This window comes from Thamnophis sirtalis, unplaced genomic scaffold (genome assembly GCF_051295495.1).
Source record: "Thamnophis sirtalis isolate CommonGarterSnake01/CBP01778 unplaced genomic scaffold, rThaSir2_p1.2 scaffold_6, whole genome shotgun sequence".
Lineage (NCBI taxonomy): Eukaryota > Metazoa > Chordata > Lepidosauria > Squamata > Natricidae > Thamnophis > Thamnophis sirtalis.
The window spans coordinates 15,834,363-15,858,578 of record NW_028261386.1 but is presented as its reverse complement, the minus strand read 5'-3'; the positions used below and the strand labels follow the sequence as shown (position 1 = coordinate 15,858,578).

The following is a 24,216-nucleotide window of genomic DNA, read 5'->3' as shown; positions in this document are numbered from 1 at the left end:
ACTTGTGTGAATAGGACAATGATGGCGAACCTTTTTTGGCTCGCATGCCGGGAGCGCAGGGGGGGGTCGTGCGTGGGCATGCCACACCCATAATGCTATGCCCATGACCCCAGCATGCATGCGTGCGTGGCCAGCGCTCCCCCCATTTTTGGCATGCTTTTTTCGCCCTCCCCAGGCTCCAGAGGCTTTATAGGAGCCTGGGGAGGGCGAAAACAGCCTCCCCTGCCCCCCCTCCGGAGGCCCTCTTCCGGAGCTTCCCTGAAGCCTCCAGAGCAAGAAAAACAGGTCCTACGGGCAAACCGGAAGTTCAGGAACAGGCTTCCGGTTTGCTCATAAGACAGGCTTTAGCCCTCCAGAGCCTTCAGGAGGCTTCCCTGAAGGCTACAAAGGGCAAAAAACGTCCCTACAAACAAACCGGAAGTGACTTCTGGTTTGTCCAAGGGCTCTTTTTCATCCTCCGGAGCCTTCAGGGGCCTTCAGGCTAAAAGTGGCCCTATGAGCAAACCAGACGTATGTTCCTGACTTCCGGTTTGCCCATAGGACTGGTTTTCCGTGCTCTGGATGCTTCAAGGAAACCTCTGGAGGGTGAAAAATGGCCTCAAAAGGAGGCCCAAGTCAGTTGGCCAGCGCGCGTACATGCGCTGGCCAGCTGACAGGGCAACACCTCATGTGCCCTGACAAATGGCTCCGCGTGCCACCTGTGGCATGCGTTCCATAGGTTCGCCATCACGGGAATAGGGACTAGAAAACCTTTATGAAGAGTATTGTTTGCTGGATTACAATTACAGAATGTACTTTTATGTTGTAATGATGTATGAAACCAGGAAATGCAGGTAGTCCTCAACTTAGGTCCACAATTAAGCCCAAACTTTCTGTTGCTAAGTGAGACAGTTGTTAAGTGAATCTTGCACCATTTAAAACTTTTTTGCCCCAGTGGCTAAGTAAATCATTACAGTTAAGTTAGCAAAGTAGTTGTTAAGTGACTCTGGCTTCCCCCATGATTTTGCTTATTAGAAGGTCCCAAAAGGTAAGATCACGTGACCTGGGGACACTGAAACTATCTGACATATTTTGTAATTAGATGGTTCAAGACAAATGACTTTTTAAAACTTTGCCTAAAGCCAGCTTATTCTGGGAGAATGTACTACTCAGCTACCCATCTGTCAGCTCTTCTCCAGAGGAAGCTGGCATATACATATTAGTCACAATATCTGATGGGCCTGCAATTGTTAAGATCCTTTTTATTCCTGTTTTTATACATAGGAACTACAGTTGTCCTTTTCCATCCAGATAGGATATTGCAGGTTTTATTTATATATGTAAATAAACTTACCCAGAGGGGAGTCTACCAGTAAGCCTATTTTTTTTAATGGCTTGGCTGATGGAAAGTCTTCACCAGGCCTTTTATAATAGATTCAATCCTGTTTTCTAATATTGGTGGCCAGAAGGGTGTAGGTGCAGTAGGTAGTAAATCTCTATTTAGTAACTGTTTCTCAACAGATTCCAAGAGATCCAATATGTAATGATAATAGTTTTTCCAATCTCGGCAGAGATTGGTATATCAAACGCAAATCTTTGATCTTTCTGGATTACATATAGATACATATAGATATAATTCAAAAACTGATTAGGGTTGTAAGCCTACTTTTGTACCTATACAATACTAAGAATAGTATAAACTGTGGTGGCACATTGGTTAGAAAGCAGTATTGCAGGCTAATTCTTCTGACTGCCAGCTGCCAGCAGTTTGAGTCTCACCAGCTCAAGGTTGATTCAGCCTTCCATCCTTCTGAGGTCAGTAAAATGAGAACCCAGATAGTTGGGGGACAATATGCTGACACTGTAAACCACTTAAAGAGGGCTGTAAAGCACTGTAAAGCGATATATAAGTCTAAGTGCTATTGCTTTCAGAACTCCAGTTAGAATGCCAAAATGTAGCCATGACTTCTTGCTGATAGTTGACCCAGAACTAAATTTAGTTCTGACTAAATTGAAGAAGCATTAACTTTTTATCTTTGATTTAATGAGCTATATTCTCATTATATTTATATTCTTACGTTATATTCCCATCATATACATATTCTTAGATTATATTCTTCCTAGAGCCAGCATTTTAGCTTGAAAATGTACAGCGGAACACCTTTGAGCAAATCTCATAGCTGTCTTCCATTTCCTTTTTATTGAACAATATTGTCAAACTAGGGAGCTCTCTCTATACTGAAACTTTGAGAGCAGGATTTAATTATTTGGTGGCTGGTCAACATGGGGCACAGATTTGTGAATGCACTAAAAATTTACTGCCACTCAGCTGTAGGTGACTGGATTGTTAAGACCCAACTGATAACCCAAATAGGATCAGAGTAACAAAATCTGATCCTAAAAGATGCCCCAGTTCCTGGCTCCTGTGGGTGGAGTTGATTTGCAATAACGAATGACAAGTTGTAAGTGGAGCATTCCCTTAGGGCAGGGGTGTCAAACTGGATTTCTGGGCCAGATCAGCATTGTAGTTCCCCGTGGGGGTACCGCGCATGGCCCTCTTTCGGCTTGGACGGCCGCCTGCAGCACTTCGCCAGCCAAAATGGGGTGCGGGGAGGGCATGTGCACCCCCGGACCCCCTTTTGGTCGGCAAAGTGCAGCAGGAGGCCATCCAGGCCAAAGGTGGGCTGTATGTGTGTGTGGGGGTGGTGTTCCCCACGCCCCATTTTGGCTGCCAGAGCAGAGGTGGTATTCAGTAGGTTCTGACCAGTTCTGGAGAACCGGTAGCAGAAATATTTGAGTAGTTCAGAGATACCACCAGTAAATAACCACCTCTGACTCGCCCCGCCCCCATTTATTCCCTGCCTCCCAGCTGATCAGGAGGAAATGAGGATTTTGCAGTAACCGTTCCCTGGAGTGGGGAGGAAATGAAGATTTTAGTATTCTTCCCCTGCCAAGCCCACCAAGCCACACCCGCAGAATCTGTAGTAAAAAAAATTGAATCCCACCCATGTGCCAGAGGCACCGGGGCCCAGCCCTTTACTATTTCCAAGCCAGCCCCATGGGCAGATCCGGCTCACAGGCCTTGCGTTTGACACACCTGCCTTGGGGGATGGGGTCAAGAGATTCAGCTGCAGCAGGGACTGGCTGCAGCATAGGTTTAAGCAGTGTTTTTCAACCACTGTGCCGCGGCACACTAGTGTGCCGTGACATAGTGTAAGGTGTGCCGTGGGAAAAACACTTTATATATAGTCAATATAGGCACAGAGTTAATTTTTTTTAACATTTTCTAATGGTGGTGTGCCTCGTGATTTTTTTCATGAAAAAAGTGTGCCTTTGCACAAAAAAGATTGAAAAACACTGGGTTTAAGTGAGGGATATCCAATCTTGGCAACTTTAAGACTTCTGGACTTCAACTCCCAGAATTCCCCAGCCAACCATGCACTCTTAAAGTTGCCAAGATTTAATTGTTTCAAACTAGCTTAAAATCAATTGTTACTCTAGGGGAGAGAGTTGCAAACCTCTGAGAGAGTGGCAAACCACTGAGTTAAATCTTCAACTCCCCCCCCCCAAAAAGTCACATGAAACCTGTATTTTTCCTTTAATTAAAACTTAATGTATTCCTTGCCTCTGTTTATCCTGTTTTGACCTTGAAGGAGTTCTCTATTTTACAGATAGGGAATGGTTGTGATTAAGAGTTTTAGAGATTGTGTCTTCCTCCCTCGCTTTGGCTCCTCTCCCAGAATTTAGCAAGGACTGGATACCGCTCTTGTCAAAAGCAGATACTGCTGGAATGTACAGTAAAACCTCCTTTAAAAGCTCTTAAGTTTGCAAACTATTGAGGGGGGGGGGGAATCTATCTTGAAAGTGTTGAAAGAAATGTCCTTTTGGGTTCAGCTCCAAGTGGGGAAGAAGACACTGGAGATATGGAGGCTGCTTGGAAAGATGGTTTATTGTTGGACAGGACCACATGCTTGAGCCCTGTACAGAAAAGGTGATCACATGTTTCAATGTAGGTGAAGAAGAAGAGAAGGGCTGAGGAAGGGGCTTGCTAGGCTTTTATACCCTGTTCAGTCCCACCTCTCTATTTCCTGTTCCTGTGTAAGAAATGTATTCTGACTGGTTGTCAGACTCCCATGGTGCCATGCAGGGGGCTACTCTCTAGGCTGTGATGAGTTCTCAGTTGCCTTGTGGTCAGTTGAGTAATATCCCTTCCCCCTACAGCTGCAGTGAGGAGAAGTCTTTATTATGTAAAGTGGGCTAGCCTGGCCATCTTAATGGCCCATTAGCTGGGGGTGGGCAGAAAGCTATAGGCAACTATTCTGTCTTTTAAAACATGTTTCTTTTCACATCCAGAGAAATATTCTGCCTTTTCAATATTTCCTTGGATATTTCATTTTTCTGGATGATAACTTCCCACAAAAGTTAACACTATTTTTTTTTTAGATCTACACTTGCTAAGAAACCAAGGGACTTCTGTAAGCTTTTGTGTGATTTATGTGCAGCTTTGAGTCAATGTTGACTCCTGGCAACTCCCTGGACAAGTCCCTGCAGAGTCGAATCTCTTGCAGCTTTATGCTTTTGAAAAGCAGATTCTGTCCCTCAAGTTAGATGATCCAATGAAATCTCAAGTTGAAAAATAGCTGGCTGGGTTTCATTTCATTTCAGGAGGTTCAAGCAGACACTGAAATACTTTTTTTTTTAAAAGGTGGGGGGGGGCAGCTGACTTGCCCATCCAAGTAATGGGTGGAGACAGACAAAACCCCGGAGAATTCAAATAGTGATTAGCCAATCAGGAGAGTGGGTTTCCCCTCCCAAGTGGGCTTATATAGAAAGGAGGGGAGCCACCATTGTTTTTACCTGTGCTTTCGCTTTCTTTTCCCCCCTCTCTGTGCTTCCCCCTCCCCTCCCGAGTTTCAGAGAAGATGGCTGAATGGCGGTAAGAATTAAAAGCAGCAATAATGGATGGATGGATGGATGGATGGATGGATGGATGGATGGATGGATGGATGGATGGATGGATGAATGAATGAAGATAGCAAGCTGGGGTCAGTGTAATAGCTGAGGTTTTATGGACTGGGAACTGTTCTAATGTCCATATTGGTAAGAGAGAATCCTGGGTCCAGGATGGAGAAGGATGAACCTTCTCAAAAAGCCTTGCTTTTTCATTGCTTTCTCCCTTTTTCCTTTCCTTTTCTCAGATCTCTGGCCTTCCTTTTCATAGTAAAGGTTTAAAAGTCTTTATCAGAGGTTCTCATTTTGCCCAAAGGCTCTTAGCCTCTTCCGCATAGTCAGACTATGAAAGGGAGAGAGAGGGAAATCGGTGGCAGAGAGGTTTTCTTGGGAGTAAAGTAGCTGGTATGAACTACTTGGTCTTTTTTCTCCAGGAGTTGCAGGGAGGACTCAGGAGGATCATGAGAGAGAAGAATTTGGAGACCATTCATAGCAATCAGTGGGACCCAATCATCCATGTCCTGTTTGTGAGCTTATTGTCTCTCTCTCTCTCTCTCTCTCTCTCTCTCTCTCTCTCTCTCTCTCTCTCTCTCTCTCTCTCTCTCTCACACACACACACACACACACACACACACACACACACACACACACACACAAACACACACTCACAACTCCAGTGTCTTATTCAGGATAATTTAGATGGAAGAAACTTCTCTGGAAAGGTATAGGATCTCCTGCTTGGGTGGAAAGTTTGACTCAGGACCTCCAGGCTCCCTTCCAACGATCTCTTATTCTGTTATCTAAATTCTGCTTGTTTCAGAATTCATCCAGCTTCGTGGGACAAAATGTGTGTTGCCTCAATAATGAACTTTTTTTTAACCACTGGAAATAAAATTCTCATTGTCCAAGTTTTGTCCTGATTCTCTCTGCCTGCCCTAATGATCTTTTCCAAAACTTTCTTTTCTTTTCTCTCCTCAGCTTACCAAAGTTACCAGTTTGCATGCCCAGACCCAGCAAAGTGAATGAAGCTCTGGCAGGTAATGGCCTCCCCCTTCCTCCCCCCCCCCCCCCATTCCACACAACCCTACAGTGTTTTACTCTGGGAAAGTAATAGCCCCAGTTCAAAGTCTTGACTTTTTTGGTAATTTACCAGTTGCTCAAATTACCAACTGGTAAGTGCTGGAATAAGGATGCTGGAATAAGGATGCTGGAATAAAGATGCTGACTATATTTTTTAAGCAATGATTCAACTGAGGTGAAGTCATCACAAAATGTCTTCATCTCGGGTGAATCTGTTTCTTTAAGGGATTCTGCGTTTCCAACAGCTGCCTTGATGAAATAACCCCATCCTCTGACCTTTGGATTTGCCAGGTTGCAATACAGAGGAATTGGACCATTCTCTTAAATACATTTATTTGCTCTTGATAGTCAGCTGCCCTTTTCTTTACCTCTTCTGGGAGATATCTAGGAAGTGATATTGCATGGCTCTAGTCAGCTACTATATTTTGTTAACCTACCCTTTTTTGAATTTGAAATTTTATCCTAATTTTTAACTTGTGTTAATCCAGTGTTTCTCAACCTTGGCAACTTGAAGACGTCCGGACTTCAACTCCTAGAATTCCCCAGCCAGCGAATGCTGGCTGGGGAATTCTGGGAGTTGAAGTCCGGACATCTTCAAGTTGCCAAGGTTGAGAAACACTGTGTTAATCTGTTTTTAATTCTGCTTATAATGTATGCTTTTATCTGTCTATTTATACTGTTTTACTATAATGTGAACTGCCCAGAATCTTTTTGGTGATATGGGTAATGTAGAAATGTAATAAACAACTAACTGGTTCCTGCAAATATATAAATCGCGCATCCGGTTGATTATTCTAAAACGGCAAATTAGTCTTCTCACCACAGTTTTGCTTTAGGAAGGATCTTTCCCAGTCCTTTAATTTGAAAATCTGGGGGCTAAACATAGGCATGTGCATAAAAACACTACTATAAGCTGATATTTGACACAGTAGATGAGCTTGAGGCAAAAGGACGTAAAACTCATGATTCATTTGCTCAGGATTTGCATTCCTGTCCTGGGCTTTTTAATTAATCTGGGATTTCCTGCAGCCAAAAAGCATTATCTAATATTAGAAAATCCAGAGTCAGATATGTTTTTTTTTAAAAAAAAATCCTCATAAAGAGACTTCTTTCAATCTGTGAATTCTTTTAGTTTTTACATAGCAAGAATCCCATGGAGAAAGGTGGGGGCACTAATTGTGATAAACGGATGTTCCTGGCCCTTGGTGTCACATTCCTCTTTGCCTTATTTTTCCTGTTTTGAGCTGCTGCATATATTTCCTTTTTATATCCTCATCAGATGATCAAGGGAGAGCAGCTAGATGCCATAATTTCTGTAAAATTCATAGGGATTATGTTTTTAATGCGCTTTTTCACTGTAGCTAGAATCTGCTTTAAATAGCTGCAGTCTTTACTACTGTGCAAATTCTAGTATCGTGAAATAACCATAAACAATAAAAACAGGAATTGTATAGCTACATTTTTTTTAATCTTTCTGCTTTTATTGCTAATGATCCCCCCCACTTTTCTCTTGCTTTGATAAAATGGTTTTCTAATGCAGAGAAACCTTGTTTTTTGTGGCTGAGATTTCTAGTTTCTCACTCAGATAATTCCACCCCCACCTTTACTGCTCCAACCGTGTGGTATAACCTTCTATAAATGTTTGGAAAGTAACTCCCTATTTTATATAATTATAATTAAAGAATTATAGGCCTATAACATGCTTTGGAAGTCTTTTAATCCAACCTTTCTGATCAAGAGTCAGGTCAAGAGTCTTCATACCCAGGAAAAAAATGCCTGTCCAAATATTTGATAATTAATAAAGCAATATTACAGGGACTGTTTTTAGGTTTTGGATTTTGGAAATGAGAGATACCTAAGGAAGCCACCCTTGGGGGGGGGGGATCTTTTACAGGAAACTCCCTGTAAAAATAGCTAAAATTGCTAACTGTTCTTAAACTCTCCCCACTTAGCATATGAATATACCAAATTCCAGCCTATCTGATTGCAACCTCTTAAGCAATTCAACTCCTCTTATGAGGGCTGATTTAGAAACTGATTAAGCAGCTCTCGCATTTGTTTTAAAATGCTAGAGATAATCTATGATCAGGGCTTCTTTGTAATGAAACCCGGCATTCTAGGAATCTTGGCATTCATATTTTAAAGAGCAGGTTTATGATCTTTAAGGTTGAGGACAATCCTGAAATGATGCCTGAATAAAATACCAAGTGCCTACGTGGGAAAGCACATAGTGGGATTCTTTCTCACTAGGCCGAATAGGAAATACTGTGTGCAAATTACAATTGATAGTATATGAGAGCTGCAAAAAATTTAACCATTCCTGCCTTGCCTGTTTTAATGCAGAGTGCAGACTCAGCATTTACGGAAGCTTAAACAGCACTGCTGTCTCCAGGCTGAATTTCTTTGTTGTAGCCTAGGTCCTGCACTGCAGAAATGCAGAGTATGCTTGGACTCTCTCAGCAATCAGGCAGATTTTATAAATGAGCTTTCTGCAGCTAACATATTACAAAGAAGCTCACTCATATCTCTTTCTCACAAGGGAGGGGAGAAGGGGCTTCAGATCAAGGTGAATTGAAAAGCATTGTGTGCTTGCCATGTGCCTAGTATTCTGTCTGCAAGATCTGACCAAATCATGGCAAGGATTGACAAACTTTTTTTTTAAAAAAATCAGGCTCGACTATATAATAGCTCTGGTGGTTCTCCTCTTCCTCCTACCCCAAAATCTCATGAGACCTGGGCAAAAAAAAACTCTTTTGTTTAAGAGAGATTTTTGGAAGTACAGAGAGGGTTTTGTTACTAACCTGTGTAGTAGAGTGCTTCTCACACTCACAGGTTTTTAGAATAAGATCCACAGAAGGAATTAGAATTTTTTAAAATAATATAACCACAAATTATTTTATCCCAGTTCCCTCAAATTTCTTTCTGCATGCTGTATTACATTTGCATGAAGGACTATTATAATTATAAAAACAAAGGTTTGCCTCTGAGCACAAAACTATAAAGACAGCTACGTTCTGAAATAGTGATGCTCTGTCTATTTTACTCCCTTTTCACCTTTTTATTTTACTTCTTGTCTTCAGCTCCACCGGCAGTCAAAATCTGTTTCACAACAAAACACAATTTTTGAATTCTGCCCAAAAGCCTACTCTCTCCGATTATAATTTTTGCTGCTTAGGAGGCAGGTTTAGGGATGTGGTGGCTCAGTGACTAAGATTTTGAGCTTGTCAATCAGAAAGGTCGACAGTTCGTCAGTTCGAATCCCTAGCGCCACGTAATGAAGTGAGCTCCCGTTACTTGTCCCAGCTTCTGCCAACCGAGCAGTTCGAAAGCATGTAAAAATGCAAGTAGAAAAATAGGAACCACCTTTGGTGGGAAGGTAACAGCGTTCCGTGTGCCTTCGGCATTTAGTCATGCCAGCCACATGACCACAGTCACGTCTTCGGACAGCGCTGGCTCTTGGGCTTTAAAACAGAGATGATCACCGCCCCCTAGAGTTGGGAACGACCAGCACTTTTACCCTTATCCGTGTTTACATTGGGAAGTTGACCAAAGAGCAGTTGAGGTCATTGTAGCATTGACCCAGGTCCTTGGGGAAACCTTACTTAACTCCCACTCACGGTTTCTACAGTGCTTGCACACCTTGTGAAGATGCTTTCCTAAGTATCTTCACATCCGTAAAGATGGCAGAAAGTTTGAAAGGGAAATGAAGTTCCTGGGAAGCATTCCATGATTTCCCTGCGCTTCCATGTAAAAAGAATGTCGCATATAGCTTTTATGTCAGCAATTTAGAGCCTTCTTAAATATTTGTATAATATTTCTCACTGTACTGTAACATCTACTAGCATGCATGCTGCAGGTTATAGACAGACTGACTAACTGAATGAGTGTATGAATGAATTTACAGTGAGGCAGAGACTGGGCACCAGCAGTGAACATGGGGCTGCATTTCCAAAACATAAAAGGAGGTTGGTTTTTGTTTGGTTTTGCAGCCTCCCCTGTGTGTTTCTTTGCTATTGCTTTTCTGGCTTGTTTGTGGTGAAAGGACATTCTGTGAGGAATTGGTTGCACATAGCATGTAATCTGACAAACGTCTGCCTGTGGTTTGTTGTAATTCAATTAACAATGTCATAAAACAGTATATCACAGGGATAGGCAATCATTTGGTGATGGGGAGACCTACAGAGAATTTTTGGCAGGGCAAAGGTTGCAATGAACAGGATTTGGGGCTGCTTTTCTGGGGGCCTTTAGAGGTGATGCTGTTAAAACTACGTTATGTCACTTGGAGAGCTTACACAGCAGTTTCTCATATAATCCTAGTCTCAAAATGCACTAGCAACTTTTAGCAGGCTTTATAGGAGTCACAAAAAGTTTGAAAGTTACATATGTCCGGGGTGGGGAGGGAGACAAAATTGGCTATTGTATATATTTGAGAGTCCACAGTTTTTGTTTTTCCGCATTGCATACTATACTATTGTATAACGATATATTATCATATGTTAACTTTCTTAATAGCAAGAAGTTTTTTGTCTTAGGTGATGTCAGTGCAGCGCTATGGAAGGGCTGTTCTGAAGCATGCAGTTGCTTGTGTGGCTTTGCCCTACCCTGAAAGAAAGAAAGAAAAGGAAAGAAAGAAAGAAAAGGAAAGAAAGAAAGAAAGAAAAGGAAAGAAAGAAAGAAAGAAAGGGGAAGGGAAAGGAAGGAAAGAAAGAAAGAAAGAAAAAGAAAGAAAGAGGAAGGGAAAGGAAAGAAAGAAAGAAAGAAAGGGGAAGGGAAAGGAAAGAAAGAAAGGGGAAGGGAAAGAAAGAAAGAAAGAAAAAGAAAGAAAGAAAGCTTTTCATTGTGTCTGCCTTCCCTTGCCTCAAAACAACCCACCGCCATCCCTGTATTGTGTTGCTTGCTTTCCTTTGGGGTTTGCTTTGTCACTTGTTTTTTTTTTAAACAAGCCATGGAATCAGAGGTTCTTGAATCAAGGGGGATGGGTTCCTTTTTTTAATCTTACAAATGGTATGATGCAAATTTTCTTTCCACCCCTTCTCCCTTTCCTGCCCTGTGCATGACTGTCCCATGTCCCTTGTAGGCATGATGGCCTTTCTGATGTCAGTCCCTGGATTTCCTGTGCACCTCACCCAAGCGCCTCAGCCTGCCCGTGCCCATAGAGCCTCTAAAAAACTCTGCTCAGTTAAGGGAAGGAGGAGAGTGGTCACCAAAGGTAGCTCTCTGACTTGCTTGGACTCCCCGGGAGTCTCCTTCAGTTGCCGCTGCTGCTTCTGTTGCCACCTTTGCCGCCTCTTTTCTCTTTCCTGCCCTGCGTTTCCTCTTCCTTATTTTTCTGACTTCTCCCAGAAACAGTGTGATGAAAAAAAAAAACAATGGCTTTGGTTACTCTTTCTACTAAGGCAGGGGTGTCAAACTCGATTTCATTGAGGGCCGCATCAGGGTTGTGTTTGACCTCGGGGGCTGGGGTGGGCGTGGCTAGCTTGACATCACTCGTGTCTGTGGTGTCCCGATCACTCTGCCAGCGTAAACAGGCTCCTGAGCTCCGTTTTTGGCCGCCAGGGCCTCCTGCCGCCCTCTGCCAGCGAAAATGGAGCTCCGGAGGTGGGGGAGAGGAGGCACGTGCAGCCCTCCCAAGCTTTGTTTCATCTGGCAGAGGCACTGCAGGCCAGTCCTTCGCTGTTTCCAAGCCGGGCCAGATTCGGCCCACGGGCCTTGAGTTTGACACCCCTGTACTAAGGCCTAGCTTTCCTCTTGCCCGAGAGTTTTGACGCAATTCTGCTTTATATGCTGCTGCTTTGTAGGTCTTATTTTTCAGCATCAGCATGATCATTTTAGCAGTTATGAAGACCACCCACGTACCCAAATAGGGAAGCCAGCTGTGGCAAGGGTCCCCCCACACACACACTAAATGGAGAAACATGGTAAGGAGAAGATGTGATAGAGTAGTGCCTATACAGGTGACTTTTGCTTAACAGCCACTTGTTCAGCAACTGTTTGAACTTGTAACAGCACTGAACGAGTGGCACTTACAACTAGCCTGAGGAATTCTGACTGTTGCAACATCCCCATTGTGATGGGGTTGCCGCTTGCAGCCTTCCTTGCCAGTTTCCAACAGGCCAAATCAATGGAGAAGCCAGCAGGAGGTTGCAAATGGCAGCTACATGAAGTCCTTGCTTAACAACGGCGGCGGCTGGAATTGCCATTGCTGAGCAGCACTGTCACGTGAGACTGCACTGTTTGTGATTGTTTCGCTTAGCAACGTCTACTCCAGTTCCGCTTGCTGCCAATAACCGAGGACTGCCTATATAGACTACCAACGGACATTAACATTGCATTTTATTAAACTGTTTGCGTCATTTATTTCTATGCAGTTGCAGCTTGAAGCAATTAAAGCAGAATTGTTTTTAAAAAAAACAATGGGAAAAGATTTTTAAAATGGGGGAAAGAAAAGATAAAACTGTTCATGCAACATTTGTTCATCGAAGGCATTGATGAAGGAACATGGCAACTGAAGATGTAATCACTACTGGCTACATCTGGTATTAAAATGTTTTTAGGGTTTGTAGATTTTTGGACTTAAAATTTTATTTTTTCTTCATTACAATTTTAAATTTAAAAGTAATTTTGCACCAGTCGTTGCCGAATCCTCTCTATATGATTTATGCATTTGCTTACAATACTACATTAATTAACCTGTGGATTCCTTAAAAAATATCCAGTGATGGGCCACTAACTCGGGTGGCTTTAGGGTAGCGATGGCGAACCTTTTTGGCACCAAGTGCCCAAATTGCAATGCGTGTGCATGTGCGCGTGTGGTCGATGTGCGTGCCAGCTGATCTTTGGGTTTCTGGCACGCATATGCACACCGGCCAGGTGGTCTTTGCTCACACGTGAGCACTGGAAACTCGAAGATCAGCTGGCTGGCCTGGGTTTTTGGCCTTTTCCAGGCCGTACTCCGGTGCCTGTGAAGATGCATGCCGGAAACCAGAAGGGCAGCTGGTGACGGCGCCACAGAGAGGGCTCTGTGTGCCACATCTGGCACACCATCACGGCTTTAAGGGATTGAATAAATTGAATAAGTGTATGGAAATCAGGACTGTCAAAGGCTATCAGCTTTGGATACTTTATGCTGCCCCTAAGTTAAGGATATTAATGCCTCAAAATACCAGTTGCAAGGAAACGATGGATGAAGGTAATGAGATGGCTGCTTGTAAGTACGTCAGATGCTTTTGGTTGGCTCTTAAGAAGGGAGGAGGAGCACCAAAAGAATTAGAAGAGCTGTTTGGAGAGATTAAAACTAGATAGCCATCCATATATTAATGGTTAATACAAGCAGCTATAAGAAGCTACATGGGGGGGGGGATACTAAGAGACCCTCTGATTCTTTGGTTTTTGGAAAACACCAATTTTTTAAAAATATCGCTGGCACCACGGTAGAATTGGATTTATTGGTCAGAAGTGTAATTTGGGAGCTCTACTTTGAGGTTATGCTGCCACCACTCCAAAATAATCCCTTTGAAGTTCTTATACTGATGTTAACTCTTCTCTCTCAGCTCTTTTCTTGATTGGTGGCATAGCAAGTGGGGGATGGACTGGGGATGTTATCGTCTGTCTTATTTACTCATGTCTCCAGTTCCTAAAAAGTTCCTTAAAACTTTATGATTATTTGAATGGATAATATGAGGTTTCCAGTTTAGAGATATAGAACTCTGCTTGTTTACATAATAATTTTTACTTTGACACAAGGGCTTCTCAAAGCTGCCTCTCTTTTCTCTCCCAAGTTCCCTTAGCCAGGGGTGGGCTGCTACAGGTTCGGGCAGGTTTGGGAGAACTCACAGCTAACGTTATGGACAGTTCAAACCTCTAAATCCCACCCCTTTCTGGCCCCGCCCACCCCTCCCAAGAGTCTCCACGGAGCCTGTTTTGGATGAGAGGACCCGCGTGGAGGCTCGGGGTGGGGGGAAAACGGGCCTCCCGGAAGTTCAAGGCTTCCGGAGCCTGGGGGAAGGAGTTTTCGCCCTCTCAGAGGCTAGGGGAAAGCCTCCAGAGCCTGGGGAAGGTGAAAATGCCCCTCCTCCTGTGGGCAGGAGGCCGACTTGGCCACTCCCACCATGGCCACCAGGCAGAGAACCCATTGCTGAAATTTTTGAAGCCTACCCCTGCCCTTAGCTTTCACCTTTTCTTTCCTTATACAAAAGTGTCCAGTTAAAACATTTTTCCACACTGGCAAAAGTCCTACTGGTAGTAGTAGTCTACTATTTCGTCACAATTATATTGGCATTGTCTTATCTTTTAGAATAAGCTGGTAGGGGCAGGAATGTGTTTGTGGAAGAGTATAGTACATTGAAGAGCCGAGGTGGCGCAGTGGTTAAATGCAGCACTGCAGGCTACTTCAGCTGACTGCAGTTCGGCTGTTCAAATCTCACCGGCTCAGGGTTGACTCCATCCTTCCGAGGTGGGTAAAATGAGGACCCGGATTGTTGGGGGCAATATGCTGACTCTGTAAACCGCTTAGAGAGGGCTGAAAGCCCTATGAAGCGGTATATGTCTAACTGCTATTGCTATTGTATTTTTTTCTGTCCCTCGTTAATCTGTGTTTTATACATCTAGCAGATCCTTACTTTTTCTTAGATGCAAACCACTCTGTTGTTATTAATAATTTTGAAAAAAAACCTTCACAGCAGCACAGCGCCTCTAGCCAGCTTGATACAGGTACATGCGATTGCTCCGCATGGCCTCCAGAAGACCTCTGGATCGAGCAGAATTGTTTATATGTAAATGTAGGCATGTAACATTTCTGCAATCGCTTGAGTTTTCAGCCCTTTAATTTTTATTTTCATGGCAGATTTTGAGGGCTCTTCCTTTGAAACCCACACAGACTGATCACTGGTCCCTGAATCACGGGTTGGGATCCATTTTGCACTCTAGCCTACTTATGGTTGTGCTCTGCCATCATCCCATAATAATGTCCTTGGTTTTAGCATTCGTGGCCTGCTCTATGGAAGTGGAACCCTCTCCCTTCCCTCCCTCTCCTGAAGAAAACTATACATGATTAGTTTAGTTATTCTAGAAAGCTCACTTTCTCATTCATCTGTAAGACCAGAGCTAAGCATTTGCTTTTAATTATTTAATATCAGGCAAGCTATAGAAAGAAAAATAGCACAATACTCAGAATTGCACTATGAAATTACTTTTTGAGATCTCTTCTAATAACTGCTGGAGAGTTTCCAGTATTTTACGTTAAAGGCCTATGAAAACATATTTCAACTTGTTAGCATTAAACTGGATGCTGGAATCATCCACTAATACCATTCTTTTCTTAGGTGGTCTTATCCTTTACAGCAGGGGTCTCCAACCTTGGCAACGTTAAGCCTGGAGGACTTCAACTCCCCAGAATTCCCAGCTGGCTGGGGAATTCTGGGAGTTGAAGTCCTCCAGGCTTAACGTTGCCAAGGTTAGGAGACCCTTGCTTTACAGAGCATTTTCCCCTTTTTATGTGAGTTTAATGAAAACTGAGTACGAAGCTATTTATACTTTTTAAGAATAGCTGCCAAAAATGCCAACACAGTTCTGGGCTGCATAAGCAGAGGAATAGAATCAAGATCACGTGAAGTGTTAATACCACTTCATAATGCCTTGGTAAGGACACGCTTGGAATACTGCATTCAGTTTTGGTCGCCACGATGTAGAAAAGAAGTGGAGACTCTAGAAAGAGTGCAGAGAAGAGCAACAAAGATGATTAGGGGACTGGAGACTAAAACATATGACGAACAGTTGCAGGAACTGGGAATGTCTAGTTTAATGAAAAGAAGGACTAGGGGAGACATGATAGCAGTGTTCCAATATCTCACGGGTTATCACAAAGAAGAGGGAGTCAAACTATTCTCCAAAGCACTGAGGGCAGAACAAGAAGCAATGGGTGGAAAGTAATCAAGAAGAGAAGCAATTTAGAACTAAGGAGAAAATTCCTGACAGAACAATTAATCAGTGGAACAATTTGTCTCCAGAAGTTGTGAATGCTCCAACACTGGACGTTTTTAAGATGTTGGATAACCATTTGTCTTAAGTGGTGTAGGGTTTCCTGCCTAAGCAGGGGGTTGGACTAGAAGATCTCCAAGGTCCCATCCAACTCTGTTAATTCTAACTCTAATCCAGGCTTATGCATTTGGAAGGAATGAACTTGACTTCTCAGATCAGTTTGTTGAGAAAGCCATTACCCATTACATCCCTTCCTTGCCTTTTGACCTGTAGACCCAGAGTATCTTCACAAATAGTTCAACCATTTTCTGAAATGAATAGGAGGTAAATGCACAGCAGAAGTGTTATTTTGGGGGTTCACAAATTTCGATAGTTGAAAAAAAAATTACTGGGTTTCGGACCATGTAGGTTTTCGCCACTATTGCAATGTAGATTTTCATTAAGGAGAGAAAAGTCACAGCAAAGACATTTTGAAAGCCTCTTCACCCCAAATGTTGTGTATCAGTTATGGACTTTAACTCCCAGAATTCTCCAGCCAGCATGGAAATAAAATGGGAGTTAAATCTTGAAGCCTCCAAAGGCAAAACTAGCCTCAAAGTTTAACTCCATTTTATTTCCAAACTCTGTAATAAACTAGAACAATGTTTCTCCCCCTCAGCAACTTCAACAGGTATGAACTTCAATTCCCAGAATTCCCCAGCCTGAAGTAAAATGACATCCTTAGCCATAGTTGATCTAATTCATTTTTCTGCCCGTAGATGCCTCTGCAGCAGTAGGAATAGCCCGTATTCCTTACTTGTGTACCATTAAAACTGGCTGCTTTCAAATTAGACATTCAGGATTGACTGTGCTGGATTAACTTTCTGGAAACAGCTCTTCCTTCTTCTTTGCCTGCCATCTTAACTTGCCTATGCCTCCTTCTGCTCCCCTTCACCTCTTTTCCCTCACAGTGCCTTAGTGCCGAATGATATCCCCCTTCTGGGATTTCTCTTTCTCTCTCTCTTTTCTTCAGATAGCAAGACCAGGCCAGAAGAGGTTGTGAAGAAGTATTTGGAAGAGCTGAAGGCACCTCCAGTTGACGAGGTATGTGGAAGAGATGCACATGATCGGTTTATTTATCTGTATTTCACACATTTCTATACCGCCCATCTCCCTCAAAGAGCATTGCTGGATGTGTCATAGAAACCTTCCTTAAAGCCAACCTTAAAGCCATTTGAACACCTTCCCAGGTGTCAATTACAGTTCTCATCATCCTCTTGGACTAGAAGACTTCCAAAGTCCCTTTCAACTCTATTCCGTGTTCTAAAGTCCTACAGAGAGACGAAGCAGCCAAAGAAAATTTGAAAGACGCAACTTGTCCATGGGGAAGAGATTAATAAATGTTTCTTCTCTCCTAGAGCAAAATGACATACGGTTGTCTTAACAAGAGCCTTAATCTGGAAGGGGATGACTAGTTGTTACGTTGTTTTCAATTCCCAGAAGCAAAACCTGTAAACAAGGTGTTTTTGTTTTCCAGGACTGCATCATCTGTATGGAGAAACTGGGTGCCCCTTCAGGGTACAGCGAAGTCAATGAGAGCAAGACAATCCAACCTGGAAGCGTGGGGAGGCTGGCCAAATGTGCTCACACCTTTCACTTACTTTGTGTGCTGGCCATGTACACCAGTGGCAACAAGGTACAGTAGCAAGTGAGGAGGGGATTGGCTGTTGCTTATCTTGCTTCAAAGCACCAGGTGTGGATGCCGCAGTAGCCAACCTCACTTAATGATAAAGCTAGCCGTCTGGTGGCTGTCTTCCTATAGAGCAGTGAGGCTAACCTTTTATGTCACTGCGTGCCAGAAATGACATGCAAAACCGTCCCGCTTGGATCACACAGCCTCACTGGCCTTCACGCTCGTGGGAGTGCCAAAACCCGGAAGAGCAGCGTTCCGGCATGCACGTGCACACTGGCACCCAAACGTCCGGTTTCCGGCACAGGCGTGCACCCAACGAGCTGGCCGTCGCACATGCACGCCGGAAACCCAGTAGTTTGGGTATAGGCGCTCATATGCGTGCCGGAACGCTGCTCTTCCAGGTTTCAGCGTGCCTGCGAAAGCCAACTGACCAGCATGTGTGTGCACAGGAACGCGGAAGAGGAACCAGCGAGTCCACCTGCGCAGGAGTGTTCTGTGCTGATTCGGGCATGCATGTTCGCCACCACGGCTATAGAATTATTGTGCAGTGGAATCCAGAAACAATCATGTGAGGAATAGAAGTTTACTACCATGTTTCCCTGAAAATAAGACAGGGTCTTATTTTCTTTTGACCTCTGAAATAAGCACTTGGCCTTATTTTTGGGGAGTTCTTATTTTTGAGATGCAAGAGGCAGTGAGCGTGGTCATCTCATGGCTGCTGCTATGTTGTAATATTTTCAGGGGAGGGCTTATTAGCGCATGCGCTCAAAAGACCAATTGGGCTTCCTGGGCGGGACTTACTGATGGAAGCAGCTAAACATAGCTGCTCCCGAGTTACCAGTCGCGTTATCTGTTCAGATGATCATCTATCAGACATCTGACAGACATCTTACTCTTCGGGAAAAGAAGGGAAAGGAGAGAAGTTTTGTCGAGCAATGCCAGAGCTCCTCCAGGCATTAGAGAAAGCCAGAAAATTCTCTCTTTTTATAATGCTTCATGGTCTGGCTTTGGGGCTAGATGTTTCATCAGAAGCAGCAGTTTGATACTCCTACAACCAGTAGATTCCTTGGCAGTGGAAAAGAAAATGTAATAATAACTATCTTTAAAAAAAAATGTAATAAACCACTTCAGTAAAAGACTATCAGTGGGAAATAGTGGGCAAAATGAAAAACAAAAGATGTAAAGATAGTATCTGGTACACCACTTGAGTGGTACACCTAGTATAAGCATGCATCAACTAGAATAGTGCTTGACAGGTGTCATGTAACCACTCTTGTTAAAGTGGGAGGAAGTATAACAGGGAGGCTCCTTTCTCATCAGCAAAGCACAGGGGAATGGATGCTCCTTCAGATTTGGAGGAAGAAGGTATTTCATATGAGAACAGATGCCAGGGTGCCCATATGTGTGTTTTGTATCCCTTGTCTGTGAAACGTGCTCGTCGAGACAAAAGTCCTTTTGCTTTCATAGAATAAGAAGTAAGAAAGTAGCTTATTAGAAGCAGCTGTAGGTTGCCAGGGGCATCCAACATTTTGCAGGCATCCAATTCATGGGGGGGCTTTATGCAGTCCTGAACGTAAAAAGGAGGAGAGATTTCCAGAAATCTGTAGCTTGCACAGCCCTTATTTTATGCTCCATTGTAACATTTTTTTTAAAAAAAATATTCTGTTAGGATGGCAGCCTACAGTGTCCCTCTTGTAAGGCCATCTATGGTGAGAAGACAGGCACACAACCCAATGGCAGGATGGATGTTCACAAACTCCCAGAGTGTCTACCAGGGTACGAGAACTATGGGTCAATACAGATTACATACAATATTAACAGAGGCATTCAGGTGAGTATGTCCAGTGGTGGGATTCAAATTTTTTTTTACTGCCGGTTTTGTGGGCGTGGCGTGGCTTGGTGGGCTTGGCAGGGGAAGGATACTGCAAAATCCCCATTCCCTCCCCACCCCACTAATCTGCTTTCCAGCTCCGTTCTCGTGTGCAGGGCAACAAAAGAAGACCCAGCTGATCAGCTGGGACTCAGGAGGCAGCGGGGCAGGGTCAACCAGAGGTGGTATTTGCCGGTTCTCCGAACTACTCAAAATTTCCGCTACCAGTTCGCCAGAACCAGCTGAATAACATCTATGAGTATGTTCTATGTACTAAAAGCTATCCTGAGGGAAGGAGATTGATGGTAAAGCAAAGTTAGGAAGCCCGAGATGATGCTGTAGGCCAGTCGTGGTGCCACCCCCGGTTTAGCAAAGGGGAGAGGGGAGTTGCGATTGTCACATGCCAGCGCGAGTTAGACACCTCTGCTGTAGATGTCTACAGCAGAGACCTGTAGTGGAGAGCTCTCTGCATTTCAAACTGGGAGGTACTTGGCTAGGTGGGAATGAGAAAGTTTGAACAGATGGATTCCTTTCTTCCTTCAAGATGCAGTAATAATTTCTTCCTAAAAAAATAATCCTAGAAATCACATAGGATGCACATCTTAAGCATTTACTGTATATCCCTGGTATATAACGCTATGATCCATAGCATTTCCATTAAAGGGCAGAGCACTAGTGGAAAATCTTCTTTCACATGCTCTCTCCCTCATGAAGCCAAATGTAACTTGAGATCTCTAATGGGTTTTTTTTTTGTTTTTCCAAAAATCTTTTCCAGATAAATTTATAGAGTTGCTCTTTCATTTCTCACAAAAACAAATGCACATAGAGACATTTAAAGAATTTTATTATATTCTGTCTGAGCAGTTTATTTACGTCAGTTTGAAACAGTCGTCCAATGTTTGGGTGTTTCCAATGGTCCCAAAAAAGGATAAAGAGACATTAAACAGCACAGTTGGTACGCAATGGCTGGGTTTGCACTCCAAACTTAACCCGTAATGATTGATCGGCATTTATTGTACAATGTGTTGAGCTAGGTATGTAACATAGTTTGAACCTTGGCTTCCTTTTGATGCCTTAATGTGTTGTGCAGATCCTGCTTTTTTATTAGAGTGTATGTCACAGTTTGTTGCAAAAATCAACTCTAGGAAGCAAACAGATATCAGCAGGATTCATTAACTTCTTTATATACATAATAACACATGAATAAATGTACAATACCAACAGCAGATTCTTCCAATGTGGTAGAGAAGAGAGATTGTAAGCAGGTTCAAACACAGGCAGGCTATACAGAGAATGAGTTTCTTTTAGTTTCAGTTCAGAGTTAAGCCACACCCAAACTTCAAACTCTTTCAGCTCCCATTGGCTGACCTTGTTACTATGCCTATTCATTGGCTGACCTTGTCACCATGTCTCTGCCGGTTCATGAATATTCTGACATGTGGTTCAGCAAATTATGTTAATCCAGAATTCAACAACTAAATTAAATCTATAATGGGCTCCTAGCCAGTGTGTATAAATGAATGGATCTGCATGTATAAATGTTCTCTGCCTTTATTTTTTCAGGGTCCAGAGCATCCCAGCCCAGGGCTGCCGTACACTGCAAGAGGATTCCCACGATATTGTTACCTACCCGATAGCGAGAAGGGACGAAAGGTACAGTGATGCTAAGATCTTGCCTGAGTTGATGTATTGCGATGGAATAAAGAATATGAAGTTAATTCTCCTTTTTCTGCCCAATCAGCAGCTTAACTAAACAAAGACTGTTAATGATCAAAACGAATGAATCAAAATCACATGAAGTATTAGTACCCACTTTGTAAAGCCTTAGTAAAACCCCATCTGGAATACTGCCTCCAGTACTGGTCATCACTTTACAAAAAAGATGTGGAGACTTTGGAAAAAGTGCAGAGAAGAGCAACTAAGATGATTAAAGGCCTGGAGACTAAAACGTGAAGAACAACATTTGCAGGATTTGGGTTTGGCTAGTTTAGGGAAAAGAAGGACTAGGCAGGGACATGATAGCAGTATCCCAGTATTTGAGAGGCTGCCACAAAGAGGAGGGAGTCCATTTATTTTCCAAAGCACCAGAGGGCAAGGCAAGAAACAATGGATGGAAAGTAATCAAGGAGAGAAGCAACTTGGAATTAAAGAGAAATTTCCTAACAGTGAGGATAATTAACCAGCTTGCCTTCAGACATTGTAGGTGCTCCATCACTGGAGGTTTTTAAGAAGAGAATGGATATACTCTGAAATAGTGTAGGATTTCCTGCTTGAGCAGAGGCCTGGATTAGAAGACCTCCAAGGTCCCTTCCTCTCTTCTGATTCTGATATGATTGGTTTTTTTTTGTTGTTGTTGTTTTTTTAACATTCTGAATTTTTCACCATTGAAACTCCAGCTGGATCCAGTTCAATCCAATCTGATTGAACTATTTGGTAAGAACAATTCCGCAATAGTGCCAGTTATTAGGGAGGTAGAGAGTTTCCTTATGCAAGCAGAAGTTGGAGAAGTCCTACAAGATTGCGCAATATGGTGACCTCAAGGACGTCTTCCAACTTTTCAGTAGATCTCAACAAAGCAAAGTGGGCACATAAAAGATTGGAGTCTTCCGTTTGTGGAATGTGAGAAGCTTCATGTTAGCCTCTTTCTTGTCTCTCTAGGTGCTGGAACTTTTAAAGGTGGCATGGAGAAGGCGCTTGATCTTCACCGTAGGAACATCCAGCACAACTGGCGAGAACAACACTGTGGTGTGGAATGAGATCCACCACAAGACAGAGATGACCTCCAATGTCTCAGGCCACGGCTACCCAGACCCTAACTACCTTGACAATGTCCTAGCGGAGCTGGCAGCTCAAGGGGTCACAGAAGATTGCCTGAGTCCATGAGTTTAGCCTCCATCTTGGGCTGGAGTTGCAGCCAAAAGTGGAGTTTGTCTTCTCCATGACTATGGGTGCCTCTCCATGGAGGATGGCAGCTACAAATCCCCACCTCTGTTGCCTTATATTTGCTTGCCCTTTTGCTGAGCAATAACACAGTCTCTGGGAATGCACAGCATGACTGTGAGGAAGAGGGTTTATATAAATATATATATAAAAAAGATATTTTAAGAGCCTTTACAGTCCTGACACAGATTGGTCATATACAATAACTCTCCCTTCCCCTAGATAAAACACAGAAAAGGATGGTGGCTTAATCCTCATATTGTGTCCTTCCATATGTGGTTGCATGGGGGTGTTGAAGATACGGCAAATGGCTGGAAGAGAAAGAACACAGTCTACTATTTGTTCATTCTTACTTTCTATCAAGAATCGGATGCTGCTTTGAGGCAGATCTTTTGGAACCAAGGGATGAGATTTCCCTGCTTCGGTGCGTTAACAAAATCATGTTGTTTAGCAACAAAATCATATTAGAATCTGAAGATATATATATATATATATCTTCAACTGGGAGTTGAAGTCCACAAGTCAAAAGTTGCCAAGGTTGGAAACCCTTGTTCTAGCTGGTACCTACAATTCCCCAAATAACATTTTAAAAAATGTAAATGCAGCCATGTGATCCTTCCGTGCTCCCATGCAAACCATTGGGCGTTCTCGCCTGAAATTTTGTGACACTTCATAGTTCGGTAAACGTTTAAATTGATGATTTTTCTTTTTGCTGTTCTTTGGCTCTGATACCATGTAGAACCACACAGCAATGACCCAAACGTGAGAACATTGCTAACTTGCGAGGCATTGCCCAGAATTCCAGAATTTTCCAATATCGTATAATTTTTTGTTATATCCATATACCTTTCAGTATTCCCATTTGACAGATCTTTTGAGTGCGCAGAGTCAAGATCACACTTGGGTATGTACTTAAATTTAGGGCTGCAGGGCTGCAGCTTTTAAAACTAAAAGCCTGAAATGTTTCTGCTTTATGTAATTGGAGAACTAATCTTTTTTTTTTATTGTATCAGCAAAAACTGGACTCTGTAAATTGCATAAATTCTTCATATTGGATAACTTTATTTTGCATAATCCACTGCTGCTTATTTTGTTCAACATGGACGGAAGTAAAGATTGAGGCAGAGTCCTGAAATACATTTTTTACAGTTTCGTTTGGGATTTCAGCTGTGTCTGTCTGTGTGTTTGTTCAGAAGCGTTTTGTCACAGCTGTAACCAGGAGAAACTTTCTCCTAAAAGAAAAAATTCTGGAAAATCAAGCTTCTCAGAAATCTGAACTGGGTGACCAGTGTGCCATATTATATACTAGTTTGGTTACAGAATTATAGCCTGTAGTTATATAGGGTGATGCAGATTTTCCTTGGCTTGAACTTCAGTCATTAAGCAATGCAGTCATTAGGTGAGTTGCAACGTTGCAATTGTTTTACTACTGTCCTTAAACAAATCACACACCCAGCTTCCCCTTCGACTTTGCTTGTTGGACCCCCACCACCACCACAGGGTCTCCAATGATGAGACACCTCCCCTCCGCACCTTGAGACCACAGGATACTGTAACCATTGTAATTGCATGCCAGTTAGCAAGCACTTGAATTTTGTTCTGGAACTACAGGAATGCTGCAACAATTATAAATGACAACCTGTCATAAACCACTTAGCAATCACTGACTTAAATCACGATTTCTGGCTCAATAACACTTGTGTATCGAGATGTGTGAAGGAGTCCAATATCTGGCATTTCCATCCACATG

The 24,216-nt window shown here is 43.0% G+C and overlaps 1 protein-coding gene across 2 annotated transcripts in view; it reads left to right on the top strand.

Moving 5' to 3' along the window:
• The window catches only part of DTX2 (deltex E3 ubiquitin ligase 2), a 31,199-nt gene extending 8,254 nt beyond the window's left edge, over positions 1-22,945 (top strand). The window contains exons 3-9 of one of the 2 annotated variants that reach the window (XM_087717265.1): positions 5,908-5,966; positions 11,087-11,218; positions 16,997-17,067; positions 17,501-17,659; positions 19,326-19,487; positions 21,090-21,179; positions 22,185-22,945. In XM_087717265.1, coding sequence (XP_087573391.1) covers positions 5,908-5,966; positions 11,087-11,218; positions 16,997-17,067; positions 17,501-17,659; positions 19,326-19,487; positions 21,090-21,179; positions 22,185-22,409 — 898 coding nt within the window. In that variant the 3' untranslated portion in view covers positions 22,410-22,945. The remainder of the gene's footprint in view (positions 1-5,907; positions 5,967-11,086; positions 11,219-16,996; positions 17,068-17,500; positions 17,660-19,325; positions 19,488-21,089; positions 21,180-22,184) is intronic. The other variant, XM_087717266.1, reaches the window with a different exon arrangement.
• Positions 22,946-24,216: the final 1,271 nt, after the last annotated feature.